The sequence below is a fragment of the Elaeis guineensis genome, chromosome 5 (genome assembly GCF_000442705.2).
Source record: "Elaeis guineensis isolate ETL-2024a chromosome 5, EG11, whole genome shotgun sequence".
In the NCBI taxonomy this organism is placed as follows: Eukaryota; Viridiplantae; Streptophyta; class Magnoliopsida; order Arecales; family Arecaceae; genus Elaeis; species Elaeis guineensis.
Window position 1 is genome coordinate 1,728,369 of NC_025997.2, and position 22,633 is coordinate 1,751,001.

The window sequence follows — 22,633 nt, forward strand, 5'->3', positions numbered from 1 at the left end:
CTCATCCATCCCACCAAAAATGAAAAAAAAGTTGCACCACCAGCCAAGTACAAGATCCAGCCTGATATTTTTTTAGACCTGAGATTTAATAAAAAAAAATAAGATATTTTTTATTAAAAATTAATATATTTTAAATATTAATTATTATTAAAAAAATTAATCTACATGTAATAATTTTCTATAGATATGTTCGTTAAACAACATATAAAATTCATCATTAATTTATTTAATTATTTTTTTATTATAATATTATAGAAAGTCATCCTTGTATCTCATTAGAATATCAATGCAGGACCTGGGATCTGGGACAGTTGTCTAGTTCGATCTGCTCTGACATATTATATGACCCTCTATTTTGAAAAATTATAGCATATACTATATATATTAGCATGGTCGTCCATGCCATGCTAATTATCAAGATAAAAATATGATAAATGGAACCAAATGCATCTCAGTGATCAGCTATGTGCATAATTGATGTGGTGTATACAGTATAAGCAATAATTTCTCCTCCACCGCATAGACTATTGTTTATCATGCAAGTACAGGAAAGGCCAGAAGGTATCCAGTAGAAAGAAACAAAGCACATTTTAAACAAGCAGGAATATGTTCTATCAAAAAAAAAAAAAAAACAAGTAAGAATATATAAATCTTTGTGCACAATGGTGACATATTAGAGTAAATTCCATGGTGGTCGGAGTTTGCAAAATGATTTTTTTTTTTTTTGATAAAGAGGCTGAAGCATATCAAATTAATGAAATAAGTACATTACAAATAAAAAAATTTAAAAAATATATATAGTTATAATAAAGATAAATATCTGTATCCAAAATAGTATTCATATCGAACCAAAGCAAACAGAAGAAAAATTTTATAGAAGCAGAAAAGAAGATATGTATCAAAACATTACAAAGCAAAATGATTTTTTTTAATGTCTAGGGGTAGATCTAGAGTGGCATATTAAATTGGTCATCTTACTCAGTCACATTGTGTGTAAAATGGACCATGCAAGAGTTTTCTTCAGCATCCCAAAACAAAGGTAAATCCAATCCAACATCTTCTATTAGTCAAACTTTGGACTAATGGCTGGCCAACCTATTCGTCAACACGTTCAAGTGCAAAATCAAGTTACAGCCCTAACTTAGAAAAATTAGGTACCAAACCGTGGAATTCTATTAATTAAACTTAACACAGGAAAGGGCCAATTTGAAGCAGTTACGAGGGGAAAATTAAAATACAGAAGAAAACATAAAAGCTCAGTCCTAATTCGTACGAAGGAGAAAACAATTGGGCTAGCTTATTGGAACGTGTTTCTAAATTTTATGGCTTCTCTCATATTTTTGTTGCTTTTGCGTTTCCAGTTCCCTGAAAATTAGTGAAACATCTCTCTCTCTCTCTCTCTCTCTCTCTGTGTGTGTGTGTGTGTGAGAGCTTTCCCATCCTTGGGGAGATAACAAAGAGACTGAACTGTTGGAAGGCAACGTTCTTTGCCCCGACCTTCCCTAGCGTTCATCTTTCCTTTGTTGGGGGTGGTCAAATCCCCCGATGGACCAAATTCCAAAGGAAGCTATCTAAATTGAAAACATAGGGACCATATCGTTAAATTGTAGGGTCTTGAGTGCAATAATGCGTACAGATTCTTTGAACTAGTCCCATCACACCCTTTCAAGTATTAGTTAGGGCCTTCATTGTAAATAACGGTGTGCATTATTGAACATTACAAAATTAACGTTTCATGTAAGAATTGCACCGTCCATCCGAAGTGGTCTCCTCACGCCACCTGTCGTAACCACCACCTCATATTAAATATAAGAAAATATTGCCAGAAACATCCTGTAGAACTTCAGTTGGACGAACTCATTGCAATAATAAATTATTGCTTAGTATTTGGCATGGTTTTCGATTTTATCAAAAATAAAATCATTTTTAAAAAAAAATTCAAAAACCCCAATTCGTTTGATGCTGAATATAATGACCGCGATTGATGCAAGGCATTGGCGCTAGATGATGATGACTGACAACTGCAGCAAGTGATGGTTGTGGCTAACAATTGTAACAAGTAGCTGTGGTGATGAGCATTCGCCAGCATCAAACAAAGGTGGTGAAGTTGATGGTGGGAGATTTCTGAGTTTCAAAAAAATCAATTTTTTATTTTTATAATTTTTAAAAAATATTTATTAATTTTTAAAAAAATAAAAATGAAAATTGAACTTTGCTAGTTTTGTCTCAGTTTCTGCTTCGGAAAGGAGAAAAAAAAAACATCTGAGAACTAACAATCATGTAGGATTGGGGTTAAACTAGATTAGTCATGGCAAAAAAAAAATTATTTAATTTGGCACTTTACGGGGCTATGCATGTAATAATTTCTTACTGTAAGTCCGCAATAATCCCGATAGGCGGTTTGCTGAGAGCAACTCAAATCTTCAAATGTGCACCTTTACATATAACAATTTATAAAATTTAAATATTTTATTATTAGAAGATATTTTTTACTTCAAGTCATCTCAAAGTTGAAACCACCCTAGCACCTATCCTGTTGGGATTAGTTTAATGCAAATATTTTTTTATTATAGATAAAATTTAGATTTGACACTAGATCGGATAGGATATCAGCGTATCTATATTTATATTTATTTTATTTAATAAATATAAATATAAATATAGATATTATTTTAATTTAAAAATTTATATTTATATTTATTTTAAATAAATATGAATATAATTAAAATATTAAAATATAAATATAATTATATACACACATACATACGTGTATATATATATATATATGTATATATATTGAATAATTAACTTTATAATTATATAATCAAAGATATTATTAAATAATTAATAAATTAAGTTTATAGTATGATTAAATATTTATTTTAAAAATTAATAAAAATTATATAAAATTATAAATAAATTTGAATATTTGTATACAAATTAAATAATTTTCTATTTATATTTATATCTATTTATATATATAAATATTAGTTGAATTTTTAAATTTTTATTTACGTCTCGATTGGTTTGAATATAAAAGTGAATTCGGGTAGGTATTGCTCATCCTACCTCCATCCCTAATAAAATCCATGTATTATTTAAGGTATTTGCAAACGTCTGTGATTATAAATCTGGGCCGGTATATATATAAATCAAGTCTGCGGGCGTCGATACGAGAGACCGGACACGATTGTGAGCGAAGCGAAAAGGTCTAGGGTTTGGGCGAGTGGTGATCGTGAGAGAGGAGACAATGGCGGTAGACGGGGCCCGCCCCCACAAGCTCCGGTGGGGAGAGCTTGACGAGGACGATGGCGGCGACCTCGACTTCCTTCTGCCGCCTCGGGTGGTTCTGGGCCCCGATGAGAACGGGATCAAGAAGACGATAGAATACCGCTTCGACGACGAGGGCAACAAGGTCAAGGTCACCACCACCACCCTCGTCCGCAAGCTCGCCCGCGCCCGCCTCAGCAAGCGCGCCCTCGAGCGCCGCTCCTGGCCCAAGTTTGGCGATGCCGCCCGCGAGGACGCCAGCAGCCGCCTCACCATGGTCTCCACCGAGGAGATCCTTCTTGAGAAGCCCCGCGCACCAGGTTCGTTTCTTCTCCTTTTTTTAACCCTCTCAAGATTCCACCTTTTCGTGTTCTTCTTAGGATTTGGTTTTGTTTTCTGCGATTATTGCTTGGATTGTATCTTGATCTCTCTTAAAAGCCTAGTTTCTCATGCTAAAGAAGAAAAAAATTAAGGGAAAGACTGGATCTTTTTTTGTGTTTCCGTGGAATTGGTTATTCATCGAGTTATTGATTGGATATTTTTGTTCATTACGAAGAAAGACAATCATTCCCCATGAAAATTTTCATGAAGACGTTGATGCATCTATGGTTCATGAGAATGTTCATTGCTGACTATCATTGTTCAGGCTACTTGTAGGTTGTTTCTAATGATTCAAAGAAGAAAAGGAGAAACAGCGTAATTTTTTCTGTTTCTGAAATTCATCATATATGCAGTTATTGATTTAACAATTTTAGTCGTAGTAAAGAACAATCCTGGGAAATGAAAATTCTGGTGAAAAAGTGATGCGGCAGTGTTATATGAAAATGTTTTTTACCAACTAATCTAAAATAAATTACAGTATGATTCAGATTCATTGATGCATAAGCCTTCAATTGCTTGTTCTGTCTTCTCGTAAAAATGTTTTTTTTTTTGGGTCTTAAATGTTGTCTTCTGCTGATCGAACAATCTAGTGTTTAGAGCAACAATTTATTGCCTTGTACTCTTCAGCTGGTTGAACAAATTTGGAGTTTAGAGCAGCAGTTTATTGCCTTATCCTTGGAAGGAATCTTAAAGAATCTTTACTGCTTTGTAATATTTGATCTTCTCCATTTGTGTTTATTTGATTGCTGGCCTGATGGCAATAAATCTATATGCACAGCCTCCTTGTCTGTGTATGCTTGTGCTATGATCTATATCATCTCCATTGAGATGATCGAGAATGACTAATGTTCGTAGTCAAGATCATAAGACCTAGTAATTTATGAAATCTTGGACAAACATTAGGCTACAAGAATCCTTGAGCAAGTAGATTTTTTTATTTGAATACAATACATGTTAAGTCATAAGTTCAGTTAAAGTAACCAGCTGTTGGTGTAGGATTAGTAAAATCATTGGTTGCTTGTTCCTCGTTAGATTAATATGTTGATTATATGAGGGGATCTGAGGTGCTTTGGACTCTGATTTTGCATGTGTGCTCTTATTGAGAGAGCATAGTGTAGCTTGTTAAAGAGGCTTCCGAATAAAATTTTAGCTATATGCCATTTTTACTGTCTGCTGCAACCTAGAAATCTCTCTCTCCAACAAGAGGAGGACCATTGGTTTCTGCTAATTAATATAGGTTAGAAAGTTGTCTAAAAGGCTTGCATTAATACATGTGTGTGTTTGGGGTAGTTACAAGTTTTGCAGGTCGCAGGATGTGTTCCGACAAAGTGGTGTGGTTTTAGTTGGAATATGGATATGGACAAGGGAGGAGATGTAAAATAAAATAACACAACTATGAGTAAACTTTTAAAGCATACTTATTGAGGAGATCTAAAACAAGCTTGAAGGGGTTCTGCAACTACTCTTTAAGCATGTTGAGATCAAGCCAAAAGATCGGACAGTTGAAGTGCATGCACCTACTCTTCAGCCTGTTTTCTGAGGTTTGGTAGGATGAACTTCAAATGGCTGAGCATCCAAATGAGATGTCTATGATTCCCACGAAGCTACAATGATTGATTAAGGGTGGGTCACCTATCCAGATAATGGGAGTTTGAAGCTCTTGCTCTAGCATGAAAGTAGACTACAGAAAAATCTAAAGACAAGAAAGCACTTTTTCCAATCGATAAAGTGGTCTGTGAGATGATTTTTGAAAGAATATTGGAACTGTAGATGGTGAAGGAGTCACACAATTTACCCGAGAAGGTTTACAAGGGCATATGGAATGTGAGTTACAGAGCTCAGGAGGAACAGAGGGAGCCAAGTTCGGTTTATGGATATGGGATTCTGCATTTCTGCACATAAACATGGACGAGGTTGCCATAAGGTACCAATTCATGATTTATTGTTGTAATCAATTTGGTCATTACCAATACAAATGCAAGAAGAAAATGTTTAAGTGTACTATTGCTAAGTGGGACGATAAGGAAGATAATGATGAAGAAGCATGGGGCATGGAATTTGGTGAAGTAGTTGACAAGTATCTATTAGGCGACTTCCTTTGGCTTAACTACTTTTGTTGATGTCTAGCCTGTTTGTGTCAATGATGCATGTGTTGAGTTTGCTTCAGATAACCATAAGTTTGATGATGGTGGATTGAACAAATAGTATAGATTTGAACTGCTCCAAATATTTTGTAGATGAAAGTAAGCAGCCTCCTCTTGAGTGATCAAGGATATGTTCTCAAATAAGGAAGCTTGCATGGAAAAGTGTGATGTCATAGTTAAACAATTTTTTCATGCTCGGTGATACAGTATTTCCTACTACATCATAGTCATTCAAAGGATCTCTTGACATTTAAGGTTTGTAGACAGAAATAATTCCATAATGATGATGATGCAAGGAACATGTCTGGTGACAGCATGCTAGATTGAATGGCAGTTATCATGCATTATTTGATATTGTGGAATCATAGTACATGATTGAGTTTATGCTCCATCAAGGTTCTAGTAGCATGCAGTTTAAGCATGGATGACAACAATTCATTGCATGGTATGATTGCTGAATAGGTAAACCAATGCATGTTCATGTAGATGGAAATCATATACTAATTTGGCCTTTTTTTCCTTCGGAAATGGAGGGCTGCTGTAAGGGATGACTCAAAAATATACTTAACTGAACCAAAATATTAGAAATCCTTAAGAGACTTTTTAAATTTGAACAGGATAGCTTTTAAGTTGTTGCTTGAGATAAAGTTGGTGGAGGATTTTTTTGTATGGGATTAATAAAAAATGTTAGAGTTTGGGTATTTGGGATAAGTAGCAAAGCAAGGGCAGCAAATGGTAAAGAGAGGTGTTTGTTTTTCAGTGTGAGAATTAGTATTTTAACAAGCTAAGGAGATGGCTGTTTTGTTGGTGTTGCTTTTGAACTTGAGTTATTTTATCGTTCTATACAATTATAATCATCATAATTATAATCACTAAGTTATAACCTGATGATTAAGGGTTGGTTGGCTTTATGAATCCTCATACTGCCAATTATTTGGGTTGGCTTTATGAATCCTCATATTCCGATTATTCTTATCAATACCTTTGGCTTTTTACATGGATGTCCTCGGAAGCATGCAATATGCATATCAATTTAAAGTTCATTTGTTGTCTGAATTTTTTAAAAAAAGTTTTTGACTGAATGTCAACTCATCATCAATCAGTCACTTCTTCTGTTTGGTTTTCAGACCCCAGGTCAACTTTCACGAAAGCCCCTATATGGAGGGCGGGCATATTCTAGGTCATAGTTTGGAGTACTTCTGAGTACAAGGAAAATGTGCTTGCGGGACATTTGTCTCTCCTTTACTTATCCTTCTTCTGTAGTAATTAGTTGGTTGCATGGGAAAATGACTTCTCCAGTTAGCACTCTACATTTTAACCTTCATATATTTTACATTTATCTTTCCTTGTCAATGTTTTACCATGTTAAGAATGATTTTGCCATCGTGGTGTTTCCAATAATTGCACTAGCTTATTCCTGAAACAACAATGAGTGTAAAGTGTGCAGACGATTATACCTATACCAGTGGGGTTTGTTATTTTATTGCTTGATCTTTGATTCCATAGTATTGGTCTTATAGCTGGTGGCATGCATCACGTGATGATCATTCTTTGGTTCCTTTGCTGTTTGGAGTTTCCATTCTCAAGTTCAAGCATTTTGAAGTTGTTACTTGGTTAATTTCCGCTTCCTTTAATTTTAATAAACCTGCAAGAGTATTTTAGCTTCTGTTATGGAATCTACCGCTGTAGTCATCTTGATAACCTTAAAATCTGATGTTCTTTTAACTTTGATGGCATAACCAGCTAGAAGTGTACTGTCTTAAGATCACATGACTCCTAATATATTTGTTCATCAAAATAATTTGTTAAGTTTAGCAGGATCATTGAATTATAGCAGCACCAAACTGGTAGCATCATTCATAAATAGCATGCCTGCTGTATGTGTATTTTCAGTTCTAGCAACATTATTCTCCATAAGGAACATTAAAAACCAAGAGGTTGTCATTTTGTTTTGGCTGGTATTTTTTCATGGGGAAATTTTTCTTCCTTATGAATAACTACCTTGGGGAAACTTGAAAATTCCAGAGGACCAAATAACGTTGAATTAAACAATGGTCTGATACTTGCAAGTCATACAATCCTAATAACAACATCAAAATGTCCCTCCCTTCCTCTCTGTTTGTCTGTGTTGTGGTGCTGTTCATGAGGCAACTTATGTATGTATGTGCCTTTTTCTGTATGGTATTTTATTTCATCCTGGTTAAAAAAAAAAAAAATTTACAAGCAAATCATCTGCAAGATAAGCATGCTGTAAAGTTTCCTCTCGGTGATGTTGCATTGAGGAAGAGATCATCATCACTACAATCAGCTGGATGTTTGGCAAGTGTTAAGCTTTAGGAGCCATCATGTGTATAGGTAGGATATGTGGTCGTTTTTAAAAGGATACTTGGAGCAATTCTATTTTTTAGCATCCTTTTTTAATGTGAGGCGGGGGCACTTTGACCACATTAAACAATGATTTTCATATTAAGAGAAATGCTTTTTCCTACTGTGCAGAAGTTGTTATATTCCCTTCTTCAGTGCTTTGTTTAACAGCATATTATGTAATGTGGTTTGCTGAATTACTATTAAAGACAGCATCAGATGTGAGAAACAAAGGGCCAGAATGATTAAATCATCATGTTTTGCTTCTTCTTCTTCTTCTTCTTATTATTATTATTAGTTTCTTATTTTTTTATCCCTTCTTATTTCATGCATATGTTCCCTTAAGCTTTAATCCTGAGTTTCATGTGAGGTTTCATGACTTGGAACGCTGGTTACAGGTAGCAAAGCTGAAGAGACGAAGGCTGCAGGAGACCCGTTGGCTGCTATTGGAAAAGCAGGTGCTGTTCTCATGGTTTGCAGGACTTGTGGTAAGAAGGGTGACCACTGGACATCAAAATGCCCTTACAAGGACCTAGCTCCACAAACAGATGGCTTTATTGACAGGCCAGCAGCTTCAGAAACTGCAGCTTCATCTGGTCCTAGCAAGGGTACTTATGTTCCCCCTGGCTTGAGAGCTGGTGCAGAGAGGAGCGGAACTGAAATGAGACGGAGGAATGATGAGAACTCGGTTCGGGTGACCAACCTTTCTGAGGATACTCGGGAGCCTGACCTTCATGAGCTCTTCCGTCCTTTTGGCCCTGTCACTCGTGTCTATGTCGCTGTTGATCAGAAGACTGGAGTGAGCCGAGGCTTTGGTTTTGTGAACTTTGTCAACAGGGAAGATGCAGAGAGAGCGATCAACAAGCTTAATGGCTATGGCTATGATAACCTTATCCTGAGAGTTGAATGGGCTACACCGAGGCCTAACTGAGTCTAGTGGTTGATCGCAATTGTTTGGAGTTTTCATAAGTGCTTTATGTTGCTAGCAGTTTCCCCTATTAGATTTTGCTGTGGTATGTCTGAACTCTTTAAGAGAGGATATATTAATTGTTTTCACCGTCAGCAGATGTGCTCAAGCACTTACTTTTGGGATAATGCATGGTATGCGATTATTTACCTTTGCATTTAGCTACAACAGTTTAATGTGGGTTCTGTCTTGATTAATGGAAATTTGGTTCCTCTCTTCTGAAAAATTGTGTTTGAAATGCTATTGGTGGAAGTGCATATATTTTCATTAGTTTGTGGACTTGGTATAGATATTCCAATACGCTGCCTCATGGAAAATGGAAATGTATCTTTTCTCTATGCACGTCTTTTTGGATGTTTTGTCAGCAGAAAGGGGCCCGCTCTGTTGTGATTTTTCCTCCTGGTTTCTCTTGGTTTATGAGATCGTGCCTCGTGTCCTATTTTAGTATTTTATGTTTTCGAGCACGCTTTCAATATATTTTATTCTTTCTTGAGGTATTATTAGATAATTCGCCCCCATCGCCATCAGCGACCTGTCAGCAGAACCCACCCCGAAGATATGCACGTCGTTCGTAGTCGAGGTAGCTGAGGCTGCGATGGATGGGCTGCTCGATACCATCTTTTAGACCTCCTTCGTTGCAGGGGAGGTTGTCGCGGGAGAATTTGGCGCTGGCGGACCAGACGACCTCCCACATTGTGGAGGAACCAAACTATAACCAAACATCGGCACGGGCTGACCGGTCCAACGGTACAACATTGTGTGGGCTTCCTGCAAATGGGTGCGATCTAATTGTCCAGTATCTAAGCGGTCTTTCGATGACGTACCTCTTCCGTGTCAGATCTCTCGGCAAGGTCTATTCTTGCATGGATCTTTATTGTATTATCTCTTTATTGTTTTCTCGCGACGAATGTTTGCAAAAGTTCGCTATGCTATTTTTATTGTAATGGATCTTTTATTTCCCTGATGGGCATAGACCTGATTTTAGGTGAACAACATTAACTCTTGGTTTATTATTTTATTTAGCTATTCAGTCAACTTGGATGGGCTTGTACGCGTTGGTTTGCTTGAACCACGAACATTTCCAGTGGCTCTGGAGCTGGTAGGATTGGCTTTCGGAAATTAGAATTCTCCATATGTTTCCTACCATCAGCAACTGGCTATTCCATTCGGGATGATCCTGTCGGCAGTTACTCTTGCTGATCCGCACTAGTGCCTAGTAGTTGGCGAGCTAGATCTGATGTCTTTGGACTCAGACCACCGTGCTTCATGGTGTGCTGATGCAAAGCTTCTTGGAAAGACACGGCGAGCCCATCATGGGTCGATTTCTGTGAAGAACGGCTTTGGTTCGAGAAAACTCGTTCGACGTAGACCCCATGTTGATAAAACTGGGTTGGAGGTGTGTAAGCGTTTATATTTGGTGAGTTCTGCGATTGAAACAAGGCCACCAGCTTGCTTTTGGACTTTCAGGACAGGCTGGCTGACGTGCACCACTCTCCAACAAATATTCGGTATACTTGCGCATGTACGAACAGGTATTCCAACGCTCTTCCTTGAAAATCATAAAAAATTCCTTGTCCAAGAAATTTCAACTTTGAAACCAGTTCGCAAGATTCCATTCTACATGTCTCGCTCGTTGAAATTTGATTTGCAAGAAAACTAATTCCAGACGCCACCAGGTGTTTCACAATTATTATTATTATTATTATTTTTGTTTTGTTTTTATATGCTATCTCAAGGCCAGGTTTCTGACCGCAAAAAATTGGACTCTCAAGATTCGAGACAAGACTTCCCCTATCAGGAAGAGGAGCATTATCGCACGCTAACAAGTACATGTATCTAAGAAGGGTTCGAGGAATGCAAAAACGTTCGCAACATGTATATATCTACTGATTCATGGGAATTAAGCGCTCTATTTTTCATTCGACGTCCTATTTACCCATTAGCAGCTTCGGATCGGATTGGTTTTGCATCGAGTAATTGCATTATCATTCGACTTGAATCAAGTTCGGTGCAGACCATCTCTTACGAGCGCTATAAGGAATGGCCACATGCGCTGTTAGTTCTGCTCACCTTTTCTGTTGAAGCTTTTGGCAGTTTCGATGCTCTGATATAGAAAATTTTAGGACACACACGCGCGCGCGCGCATATGAAATCCACAAGAATCTAAATCAATCTAATGTTTTTTTTACTTGTAAAACCCTAATTTCGTATCAACTAAAAACGGTGATAACTTGTCGCCCATCGAGCCAAAACCATCCACAGTCATCTCATATGATGATGAAATATAATACCACAAAGTATATACGACACTTTCTCCCTTCACAATAAATTCCTTATACGTCAGACGTGACTGTATTTACAGAAATTCACATATGCTCATCCACCTTCCTTAAAATACTTGAAGGGCGCCTTTTGGCAGACCCTTACCTGAGAGAGAGAGAGAGAGAAGAGAGAAGCTCCTTCATATATCGTCAAATAAACCTGAAACACGCAACGCATCTAGGGGGAGAATTATGAAGCCAAGCAACATCCCTGGTCATATCAGTATCACATCTGGCTAGAGAGAGCCTCGATCACCTTCATGATTATTAGGCTTGCCGGCGGGAGGTGGGCCGCCGGAGAGGAGAATGCAACACGGTCGCAGCAGGCGGCGAAGTGAAGAATTGGATCTCCAAGGACCGGAACCTATCGGAGTCACCACTAGGTAATCGCGTGTAGTGAGCCGAAGGCGACTCGTCGAACCATGAATTCAGTAGAGGAGCTCGTTCACCATTCCTATACTGGACTATGGCCTTGTAGATAAATGGAATGAGGCCTTCCATTATGAGAGCAAATGCGGGGAAGAAAAGAGATCCTTGCTTTGATTGGGAGGAGAGGGTGGCTGGCTGAGAGAGGCTTGTGCTCGTTGGACCGAAGAGAGGAGGGGGACTGCTTTAAAAAGAAAAGGGAGGATTGAGGCTAGATGACGTGGAGTGCTGATCATTGAAATCCAGCTCCTTTGGGGAAGCTGCGCGATTGGTCAGGAAGGACGACTTCAACGCAAAATTTAGTTGGTCTTCGGAGAAGAGTAAAACTGGAAGGGGCCATATGTCCACAAAGAGAAGTTGCCGTCTACCCATAACATCTCACCAAATCCGGTGAAAATGATGATCTATCAATGGGTTTGGTAGATTTTGTCCCTTTATAATGCTATAGTCGATTGGGGGGATTCCATACAAGTTCCACTTGCCCCTCCATCACCACAAACTCGCACCACTAGATTAATTACTATCATATCATGACTCATCCATTTTTGGTAAAATGTTTCTTTCCGCGGCAACAAAGTAAAAACCCCTTGGAATGATGATAGAGGTACCAAAGGATTTTGATTTGGACATACTCGGTTTCTTTGAAATTTCGCAGTTTGACAATTTGACTTCTAGAATAAACTTGATGGAACGTTCGTAATAACATAATGGCATCATGTACCTTTCTTAGGGTTAAATAGCCATCCTCTGCAAATAATAAAATACTATATTTTATGGTCATTGATAATAAAACTAAATTTATATATGCTGAGGAGTTAGTGCAAACTAAAAAAAGTAATTTTTGAGAATAAAATTTCTTTTAAATTATCGTATTCAGTGGATGCAACTTCTACCATCAATTAAAACATTAAAGGTTCTGAACTGCTGAAATTTACCTCTATAATTTTACTTGCTTTATATGTCAAAATGTGGCTACGGATATGCAGATAATATGGCACTTTTTCTCAAAGAACGGTCATATGAACATTTAACAATAGCCAGCGCACAATTTTATGTTATTGATGATGTGCTTAGAATAACTAACCATACCATTTTTTTGTTTGGAAGATTTCTTTAGTCTCTCCAATGTCATAGTTCTTCTAGATCAGCCAGAAAAGCGAGGACCCTGGTAACAAAAGGTTGGCTCAAAATTTAGCAGTCGTTCAGTTTGTTCTTCTGGCATAGAATTTTTGCATCTTGAACATACTCTGATGATAATTCAACAAGCCAAGTCTAATGCAGATGACCCTACATTGCCTGGCTGGATACGTATCCTTTTAGCAAACTTCAACACCTCCCACCAAAAAGTTTCTTCTAAATTTGGGCTCTTTTGTACGAGGAAATGCCGCTGGACCTGTGTATTGGGCTTGGGCTATACGCTATCTAGGAAGAATAGTTTTGTTGATGTTATCCTCATGCAAGTGCCGCCAACTGAATACAGTATTGCTTCGATTGTTGGCACGTGTTGTCAAAATTTAGAGAACCAATTAACAGTTGTTAGCCTGTAATTTAGACGAAATGTATCATCAAAGTCATTTCAATCCCAAATGCATGCCATACATAATGAGTAGTATCATGATGGTGCTACGACCTAAATATTGTCCATTTTTTTTTTCCTCCTGAAAAATTAAACTTTATTCATACCAAACCGTTACCATTCAATAGGCTGCTAAATTTCCTAAATAATGCCAAATTCTTTGATATTTAAACGGCAATAGAAATCCCTTGATGGTTTTTGAAAGTGGGGCAGGTTTACGAGAGGAGGATGCCTTCTTTTCTCCGTCTCGAGTTTTTAGCTTGCACTCAATTGCCAATAACAACGGCATATGGAAATGGGGCCCTAGGTCTCTACCTGATCCGTGTTAAATTCTAGCAAATCAATGATAGCTGGGATTAAAATTTTCGAAGAGATGGACCCTTCAACAGACACTTGTTCTGCGCAAAATTTCGATGAATGTTAAATGTGAGAGCCGGGTGACGGCACGCTCGTCAGGGAAGACCGATTTTAGTTCTGTTGGTCGTTGGAGAGACGATAACATGGGGAACGCGATCATCACCATGGGCTAAGAACCTCATCTTGTAGGACGTCAGCTAAGCCCATCAGTTCAATATCTCATCATGCACTCTTGGACCAAAACCAGGATGAAAAGATAAAGATCACGATCTGACGACTGTTTGAGACCATCTTAATGAAGCTTGGAAAGATGGGAATCATATCTTTCATAAAAGTAATATTGAGATTTTTTTTTTTCAAGGAAACTTAAAACTAAGGTAAATCATTTAGGTGCCATTTTTTAAAAGAAAAAGGTTAAAAGGAACTATCAAGGCAAATCGATGCAATGGATTGCGCAAACCACACATTCTCTTCAGGTTTTAAGGAAACATATCTATTTTGTTGAACGTACTTGGCAAAATAAAATATTTATTTTATTTTCAATTACAGCTGTCCACCAATCTTCACATTTGTTTGTTTATGAACTTTGGTTGCCCTCCTAGTGCGGTCGCTACAAAAGTAACAGTAGGTTGTGGACCTATAAAAGTGAGTAACTTGGATGATAGGTCTTCACAGGATGTAATCATGTAATCATGGATATTTGAATTTAATAGGCCTCCGCAAGAGCAAAGATTTTTGCTAAAATTAGCTACTAGCTTTTCTGACATCTGTCACTGTAACAGCTGTTGTTAGAGATCATGCACCTAAGGCAATTAGTAAAATATTATATCCATGCAGAGATTAGGAATGGCAAAATCGATATGATCCGATGGATATGCATCCTACCCAAATCCGATCAAATTCGAAAAATAAGATTTGATCGGATTTGGATAAAATCCGAAAACTATAGCACGGATATGGATAGGATATGGGTAGTACTGTTTTCTATCCAAATCCAAATCTGAACCCGATCCAAACCTACGGATATGGATAATACTCAAACTCATACTCGAATATATATGTTTATAATTCTATTTTGGTAATTCTGTTTTGGTTGATAATATACATAAAATTATTTTGGTTATTTATATGTTCTATGTTGAATTGTAATTCTATTTCTATATTTGCTTTCTATAAATCTGGACTTATAAATTATATTGTATGTTGAATTGATAATTTTGTTTTGATTGATAATATGCATAAAATTATTTTGGTTGTTTATTTTTTTGGATATGGAATAGACATGAGGCAGAGATAGGCATGAGAAAATGGGTTACCCGTGAATATCTCCGAACCCGTTGGATATGAGGATGGGTATCTCTTTTCTTATCTGATTGGATAGAGTTTGAATATAATGTATTAAATTTGGATTTGGAGATGAACAGCTGATCCAAACTCTACCCATTGCCATCTTTAGCGGGGATTCAAATTTGGATCCAACTGTATCATTTTTTTTTTTTTTCCATTTGATATTGTTTTGGACCTGGTAAAGAACACGATTATCCATTTGATGAATGGATTTCCAGATGCTTGTGCACTTAAATTTTCCTTTGCAACTGTGCACAGTGCATTAGGTCTATCGAAGATCTATCTTCTGAAGCTAAAACAAACATAAATTTCACATTTATCCAAAGAGAGACAGAGTCATTTCACATATTTTCTCACGAACAAACACTGCACATATTTAACCAGTTCATGTAAGGAAATTAAGACTAATCCAGTAATCTGAATAAGGTACCATAATGAGGCTCAACAGCAGCAATGAACGTGAAGTCTAAACACCAATCCGTACACTATTTATTAGCAAGTATTCAGATCAAGATATATGTTTTTGTTTTTTTTGGTGAATGAAGATTCGTGGTTCCATTCAACCTCTTGAGAATGCAAATTGCTTGGTTCTACACATACATCTGGCTAAGCAACAAGGTCGCCAAGCGAGAAGGGCTCTGACCAAATCCATTAATAACTCAATCGGACTCGTCCTTGTCATATCGCTTACCCCTGGTTGAAATGGGTTTCGACCAACGCCAAAGTTCCCAAGGTTGCTTGTGCCCAACCCCTCTGGGCTTAGAAACAACAACCAAGCAGGAACAACACCACCAGAAATAGTATTGCCTCTCTATAGCACGATCTAACACGACTAAATTATATTTGCGCAGCTTGCTCTCACACTTCACGAGGAAAAAGAGCCGTCTTGCAAATTCAACAAGGTGAATAAGTAAAATATAATTTCCCTAATGCACCTCGAAACCATTCAAACAATGGCTTTCTTACAAAATTCGATCAATAAATATCTAAAATCTTATAGACGTAGATCAAAAACAACTGAAGATGAGGATCCAACATGATCTGCTATGCCTGTCTTTTGAGATACCGCATGCCAATCAGTCCATGACAGCAAGCCATGGGCTGAGAAGAAACACTTGGCAGCTAGGTTTATACAATATCTTGTTGGCAGTCTGCTCAAACTTTTTCATTGTAGCTTCATTTCCTTTTAAGCCTATCTGGACAAATATCCTGTCCATCAGGATGAACTCCTGAAATTTGACCTGCAGGTAAATGCACAGAAAATTGTTGCTGTTTAGTAGAATGTAGGGAATTTGGTTGCTTCTATGTTAAAGGTTGATTAATTGATGCACACTAGTATATCCTAGAGATTGGAAATAGTAACTTGATCCATGAAAGCCGATGGTGGTGTCGAAAAACAAAGATATCCACCTTCGCCAATGTTTATAGCTTCCTTACCACTGCCAAATCCACCTGGTCATTGAAAAATCGTATCTTCAGTTCATATTATTAGATTTGAGGTATTTATAAACACAATAAAATCATTTAACAGAGTGGGAATCATAGCAAAAATAATAAATTCTATCTTGAACTACATAACAATCACTTATATAAGTGATTTTTAGGAGACTAGAACAGACCTGAGCCATGATAGAAGCAACCTATGAGAAGGAAAGCACCCTGAGATTTACAGAAAATCTAATTACTTAAATTAAACTCCAACCTTATAGTACCTTACCAGTTGATGCACTTGCATTAACATACCAAGGGAACCATACTGATGGACAACCAAGGCAAGGTTTGTGGCTTTTGATGCAGTGATCCAACAAGCAGTAAGCTTCCATTGTCAGCTAAACGTCGAGAGGGATTTACCGGTCTTCTTGTTGCCATGATTCCGATATTCAAACAAGTGCGATTGCATGCTGAATTTACTTAATTAAAAAAAAAAAAATATTACGCTGAAAAAGGTTGTTAGGATTTGACGCCTCGAGATTCAGCCCACAGCGAGGTTCGCGGCGAAAAACGGAGTCCAACGAGACCAAGATCACCTGAAACGGAGCTCGGATGGAGGAGATACGAGCTTTTGAAGTCGGCACGAGAATCGAGGCGGCGGAGGACCGCCGACTACCGACGGCGGCGGCAGCGGCACGGCCGCAGGCGGCGGCGCGCGGGACGCGCGACCCAGGCCCGCACGTCGCGGCCCAAGCGCGCGCAGGCCGGCCCAGGCCAGCGGCCTGCTGGCCCCCTTGCTCCGGTCCACCGTGGACCGGGCGGTCCACGGCGGGGCCTGTGGACCGCGTGGGCATTTCCCACGCATTTCTCGTGGTCCACGGCACTATTCCGTGGACCGGAGCGCGATCCAACGGCCCAGGTGGCTCCCGGTCTTGATCCGACGGTCTGGGACGCTGATTTGGCTTGTTTAGGACTCTTAAACCTAATTAGATTAGGTTTAAACTCTGTTTAAACCTTTAAAAAGGCTTGTGACGAAACAGAGAGGTGAGTGGTTCGTTTTCTCGCCGCCGTACGAACCCGAGAAGAGAGAGAGGGGCGAGAGCGCTGTGAGAGAGGAGCAGGAGGCTCCTGGACAGCGGTCGCCAGGCTCTTCAGGGGTTCAGGGGGGTCTCCAAGAGAGAGAGAGCTTTTGAAAGGAGAACTTCAGATGAGAGAGAATTGGGTGTACAAGGGTTGAGGGTGAGGTCTCCTCTTGTAAAATTTCTTTTTCATAGTGAAGTTTGCATGCCCCGTGGAGACGAGTCATTTTGTGGCTGATCCACGTATTTTGATTGTTTTTTTTTTGTTTTGTTTCTTCTTTCTTCCTACTGCATCGCGTGGTATTGAAAGGATCTTGGGAGGTGGTGTCCTGACCAGACATCCACCCAACAAAGATAGAAGAAGAGCAAGGAGTGCTTGAAGCTTGTATAAAAAGGCGTACAAGCAGAACAAAAACAGCAAGAAAGAAGACAACTAGATGCAAACATACAGCATGAAAAGCTGTTCCAGTTTCAAGAACATATCCATAATCTATAATATGGTAAGAAGAATTATGCAACACCACATCATGAAGCCTTTTTTTGTATCGAATTTAGAGAACAATCAAAATCTGCAAAAATCTCACCTTGGTAACATCAAAAAGTCGCATAGATTATCAAATGAATTTACTGTATTTGTAATTGCATGATCTTGGTTAGTGAACTAGATTTACTCTGAGAAATTTCAGTTTTATGCTATAGAATCTCTAAAGATTTACAGACTGATAGCGATAATTAAAGCAATAAATATCGTTACTGAAGCTGTTTTCCTAATTTCTAAAAGAATAGAAAAAAAATTACTTATAGAAATCTATCTTGGAATAGGCAGACCAATGTGTTGTGGCGTAAAAGAAAGGACATCATTAGTCCCATATTGGTTGAAGTCAAGGAAAAATCTAACTTATATAGAAAGAGATCACTTTTCTTACTTAGGCACCTTTCTAGAGGTAAAATCGTGAGATCCAAAAATAGCCCATATAGCCCTCAGCCCTTATTGCAACAAAATTTACAAGCATCGTGAATGTAACTACAAAATCTATGAGCATCCTGTGGACCTAATATTATTAGTGAGTTGTTCATAGAAAATAATATTCTAGTGAGTTGTTCATAGAAAATAATATTCGATCAGGAACATCCCCACTGCACTGATGTGCTACTATGAAACAATGTCTCTACATATAGAAATAAAACTTTGTTTTCTTAAAAAATACACCATATACATCAGATGCTTTTGAAATAAAATATGCATCAAGAACTATACTGGTTGATCATGCTTAGAAGGTGGAGGTGATGTGAATGCAGTGATGAGCTTGAGATATTTTTTACTCTAAAAGAAAAACAAGAAACCCTAGTCCGTCCCCTCTCTCTTTTTCTCTGTCTCGCTCAGGGAAGAAAACGGACGAGTGCGCGGGGTACGCGTGATATTTTTTTCGCTTTCAGGTAGACCAAGGGAAAAGATAAGAGGAAAAAATAAAAAGAAGAAAAAAATCGATCTTTTTTGAAGGAGGGATTTTTTTTTTTTATAAAAAAAAAAGCACTCTTCCAAATCATATATACTTCTTTCATAATCAAGAAGATTAGGAAGAGATTGGACGAGATTGCAGCGATAGGCCGATGGAAATCGTCCATCGGCAGGTTTATGGAAGAGATGGGGGCAGGGAGGTCATCGTAGCTCCGGTTGTTGGAATAGGAGGTCTCGGCAATGAAAGGTCAAATGCTAAACATCATTGGCTCTCTTGATCATCTCTGTGCCTCTTAATGAAGAAGTAGTGGGTTTTCGAGATCTCAATAATATTTATAAAGCTTTTAAATTCAAACTCTGCTGGACTTTATTGCATTCAGATGGATTTTGGAGTGACAAGTTTCTAACTAGATAACATGGTTTTCCTTTTTTTTATTTTTTTTTTTAATTTTTCTTTTTCTTGGTGGTACGAGAGGATAGAGAAGTCGAAGTTCTCCGTAGGTTTTGGAGGGTTGGGGGCCGCCGCGGATGGAGGAAGAAGTGACTATTGCAGTCCACCCGAGTATGGAATGAACAAAAACCCAAAAGAACTTCCTCTCCTCCTCCAAGATGCCCCTTTCCTCGCTATTCCTTCTAATCCCAACCCAAAAATAAATTAAAAAAAAAAAGGAGAGAGAGAAAGGGAGAAAGAGAGTAGATGAGGAGCGAGACCTTGGGAGAGGTGTCGGTGGACGGTCTCGTTGGGATCCATGAGAGTGGAGTAGATCTCCGAATCCGGGCAGTCCGCTGCCTCGTCGCCCTTACTTCCCCCTCCGCCGCCGCTCATCTTTCCTCCTCCTCCTCCTTCCCAAAGTCGGAGGACGCGAAAAAGGAAGAGGAGGGGCGGCAGGATTCGGGTCGACGCGGACCATCTTTTCACCGCTCGAAAAAAATTTGTGCGTGTAATTACATGACATGTATACAAATGTTTTTGTTTTTTTTAATATTCAACCCATCCCCAACTCTAATCGGAAGAGGGGGCGAACCATCTTTCCTCCTCCTATAATCGGAAAAGGGGGCCGCCGCCGCCGAAAGAGGAATAGGAGGGACGGCAGGAGATTGCGAAGTGGGGTTCGGATCGACGCGGACCATCTTTTCTCCACTCTAAAAAAAATTGTGCGTGTAATTAAATGACAGGTATACAAGTGGTTTTCTTTTTAATATTCAACCCATCCCCAACTCTAATCGGAAGGGGGGGCTTGAACCCAAACCCGGACGTCATCTAACTGCAGTTCTGTATTATTAATTTTCGTTTGATGTATTATTCATCATATTATTGATATATATATATATATATATATATATATATATATATATATATATATATATATATATATATATATATATATATATATATATATATATATATATATATATTATATTAGATTATTTTAAAAGATAATAATCTTACACATACTTTGCTGGTGGGTTATATTTGTATGGCACAGCATTTCGTGTTGTATAACATAAAAAAATTCTTTCTTGAATTAGATTCTTAGTTTATCAACTAATCTAGTATTTATTTTACATAACGAGAGAAGATGAAGGTGATTGGATGATCTGGGCTGCTGAGGATAGCCTAATGCACCTTTTCGACCATTTCAGTTATATTTTATGCTCTCTAACATCTGGAGTGTGAACTTCATAGTGATAATATATACTCTGATGCCTTTGTCTTTGTATATACCATTTGATTCAATAGATCATATGTCCTCATATATAAACTTACTTTAGTCACTAATATCTTTAATTATTTTTTTCTTGCATTCATAATTTATTGCAGCCATTTTATTTAGTCTTTTCCTATCTCAATTTTACTAGTAGATGCTTTTCAAATTGTCTTGTAAGTATCATCTCCATTTAAATTTCCAATTGATTCGTTGCTAAATGAATTTAAGCTCATGGCTATGTTAAAAGAAACTTACATATTTCATTTATGCAATTACACTCATCACATTAATATATAAAATTTTTCTGATGATTTTATTATTTTTTCATATTTTTGTAGCATGATGTGATATAATTATTTTGTGAAAAAAAAAAAAAGACCGAGATTGATATCTTACAACATTGACTCTAGCAGTCACCGGTGGACTGGTAATTATTTTTTACCATTTAAATCATATGCATAAAACATTTATATCTTGAATACAAATATACAACACATGCCAATTATTTTTAATATATTAAAGACTATGACAAAATTTGTTATATTATTAAGTATGTATTATTTATTGAATTATAATATCTGATTTTTTTTATCATTTTGATCTAACGTAGCTTGCCAGATGCGGGAAGGAGATTTAATGCAGCTTGCCACGTGCGGGAAGGAGAGACCACTTTTGGGGTTGTTCTTCCTCTTTATTTTATCCTCTTTCTTCAATATACTTAATTTCATCCTGGAGTGAGGCTGGGTGGTCGGTACATCGACGTGCGGACAAATGGCTGATCAGATGAGAGAGCTGGATGGTTCTTGTGGACTTAAACAGCAAGAAATTTGTGAGATTGTCCAAGTAAAATGGCGTTAGAATTAGAAAGAATTTAACTTTGTCTCCATGGATATACCTTTAGGCGGTAATTTATGGCTCTATGATAGTTTCAAATGGTGCATGTCTTCTTTTTGATGGAATCAGGAGGGGAATTGAGGCTCTTCCCCTAGTTTTATTAAGGATGCATTTTATTATATTTTTTAATTTTTAATTTTTAATTTTTAAAAAATATATTTTTTATTTTTATTATTAAATAAAAATAAAAAAATATGTTTGATAATTACATTACTATAAAGCAAAAAATAACATTTAGAGATGACAGGTGAAAAACTCGATGAAGGAGAATGATTCAAGAAGGAAGAAAGAAGGGTTTAGAGAGGTGAAGAGCTCGACGAGAGAGGAGAATTTGAACTCTTTACTTTTAATTTGGTATTTTAGATGTGAAAAAAAAAAAAATAAAAAAATAAACAAATAAATTTTGAAAAATAAAAAATTTTTGCTTCACATATGAAGTAATTATTTTGATTTTAATTTTTTATGATATTATCAAACATTATTTTTTGATTTTTAATTTTTAAAAATTTAAAAAAATAAAAAAAAATATTTTTTTCATGATTAACCAAATGCGCCCTAAGGTACCGCTATTTACGGAGATGTAATTGCGTGAACATGTTTTGCAAAGTCTCTTTATCAAAAATGTACCTTTCAGTGTTTCATGCTCGAAAATTCCGTTTGATGTATACAGCATTTTGTTTCAATCTATTGCGGATTGGGGATGGACTTGGGCCTTCCGATGTTTTGACACAACTGCAGGTCGATTCACGAGGTAAGCTGGAATTTTGAAGTGGAGGACCTCTTTTTAGGGATCGCCGATTGCTTCATATCGGTTCAGTGATGCAACTGTTTCCTTTGAAATTTATTCCAATTCTGCACCTCCCATTCCATTCTTATGGAATCATCGTACACGATTTCTGCATAGATCA

At 37.5% G+C, this 22,633-nt stretch overlaps 2 protein-coding genes across 2 annotated transcripts; one reads left to right on the forward strand and one right to left on the reverse strand.

The window, feature by feature from the left end:
- The first annotated feature begins 3,153 nt into the window (after positions 1–3,153).
- On the forward strand, positions 3,154–9,280 carry LOC105044341 (uncharacterized). Its single transcript, XM_010922200.3, has 2 exons — positions 3,154–3,590; positions 8,558–9,280. The coding sequence occupies exons 1-2, from the start codon at positions 3,251–3,253 to the stop codon at positions 9,088–9,090; spliced, it is 873 nt and encodes a 290-aa protein (XP_010920502.1). The 5' UTR covers positions 3,154–3,250; the 3' UTR covers positions 9,091–9,280.
- A 6,340-nt stretch (positions 9,281–15,620) lies between these two features.
- On the reverse strand, positions 15,621–20,191 carry LOC105044342 (uncharacterized). Its single transcript, XM_010922201.4, has 3 exons — positions 19,834–20,191; positions 16,517–16,605; positions 15,621–16,394 (listed from the first exon to the last, which is right to left on the reverse strand). The coding sequence occupies exons 1-3, from the start codon at positions 19,946–19,948 to the stop codon at positions 16,230–16,232; spliced, it is 369 nt and encodes a 122-aa protein (XP_010920503.1). The 5' UTR covers positions 19,949–20,191; the 3' UTR covers positions 15,621–16,229.
- Between the last annotated feature and the right edge of the window lie 2,442 nt (positions 20,192–22,633).

What these genes read in the sequence shown, in the direction of transcription:
- LOC105044341 (XM_010922200.3), top strand. Translation starts at nt 3,251, where the DNA reads ATGGCGGTAGACGGGGCCCGCCCCCACAAGCTCCGGTGGGGAGAGCTT. An exon ending in TGAGAAGCCCCGCGCACCAG is followed by an intron (nt 3,591 to 8,557) that starts GTTCGTTTCTTC and finishes CGCTGGTTACAG; the next exon opens with GTAGCAAAGCTGAAGAGACG.
- LOC105044342 (XM_010922201.4), bottom strand. Translation starts at nt 19,948, where the DNA reads ATGAGCGGCGGCGGAGGGGGAAGTAAGGGCGACGAGGCAGCGGACTGC. An exon ending in CCACCGACACCTCTCCCAAG is followed by an intron (nt 16,606 to 19,833) that starts GTCTCGCTCCTC and finishes TTCAATGACCAG; the next exon opens with GTGGATTTGGCAGTGGTAAG. An exon ending in CATCGGCTTTCATGGATCAA is followed by an intron (nt 16,395 to 16,516) that starts GTTACTATTTCC and finishes ATTTACCTGCAG; the next exon opens with GTCAAATTTCAGGAGTTCAT.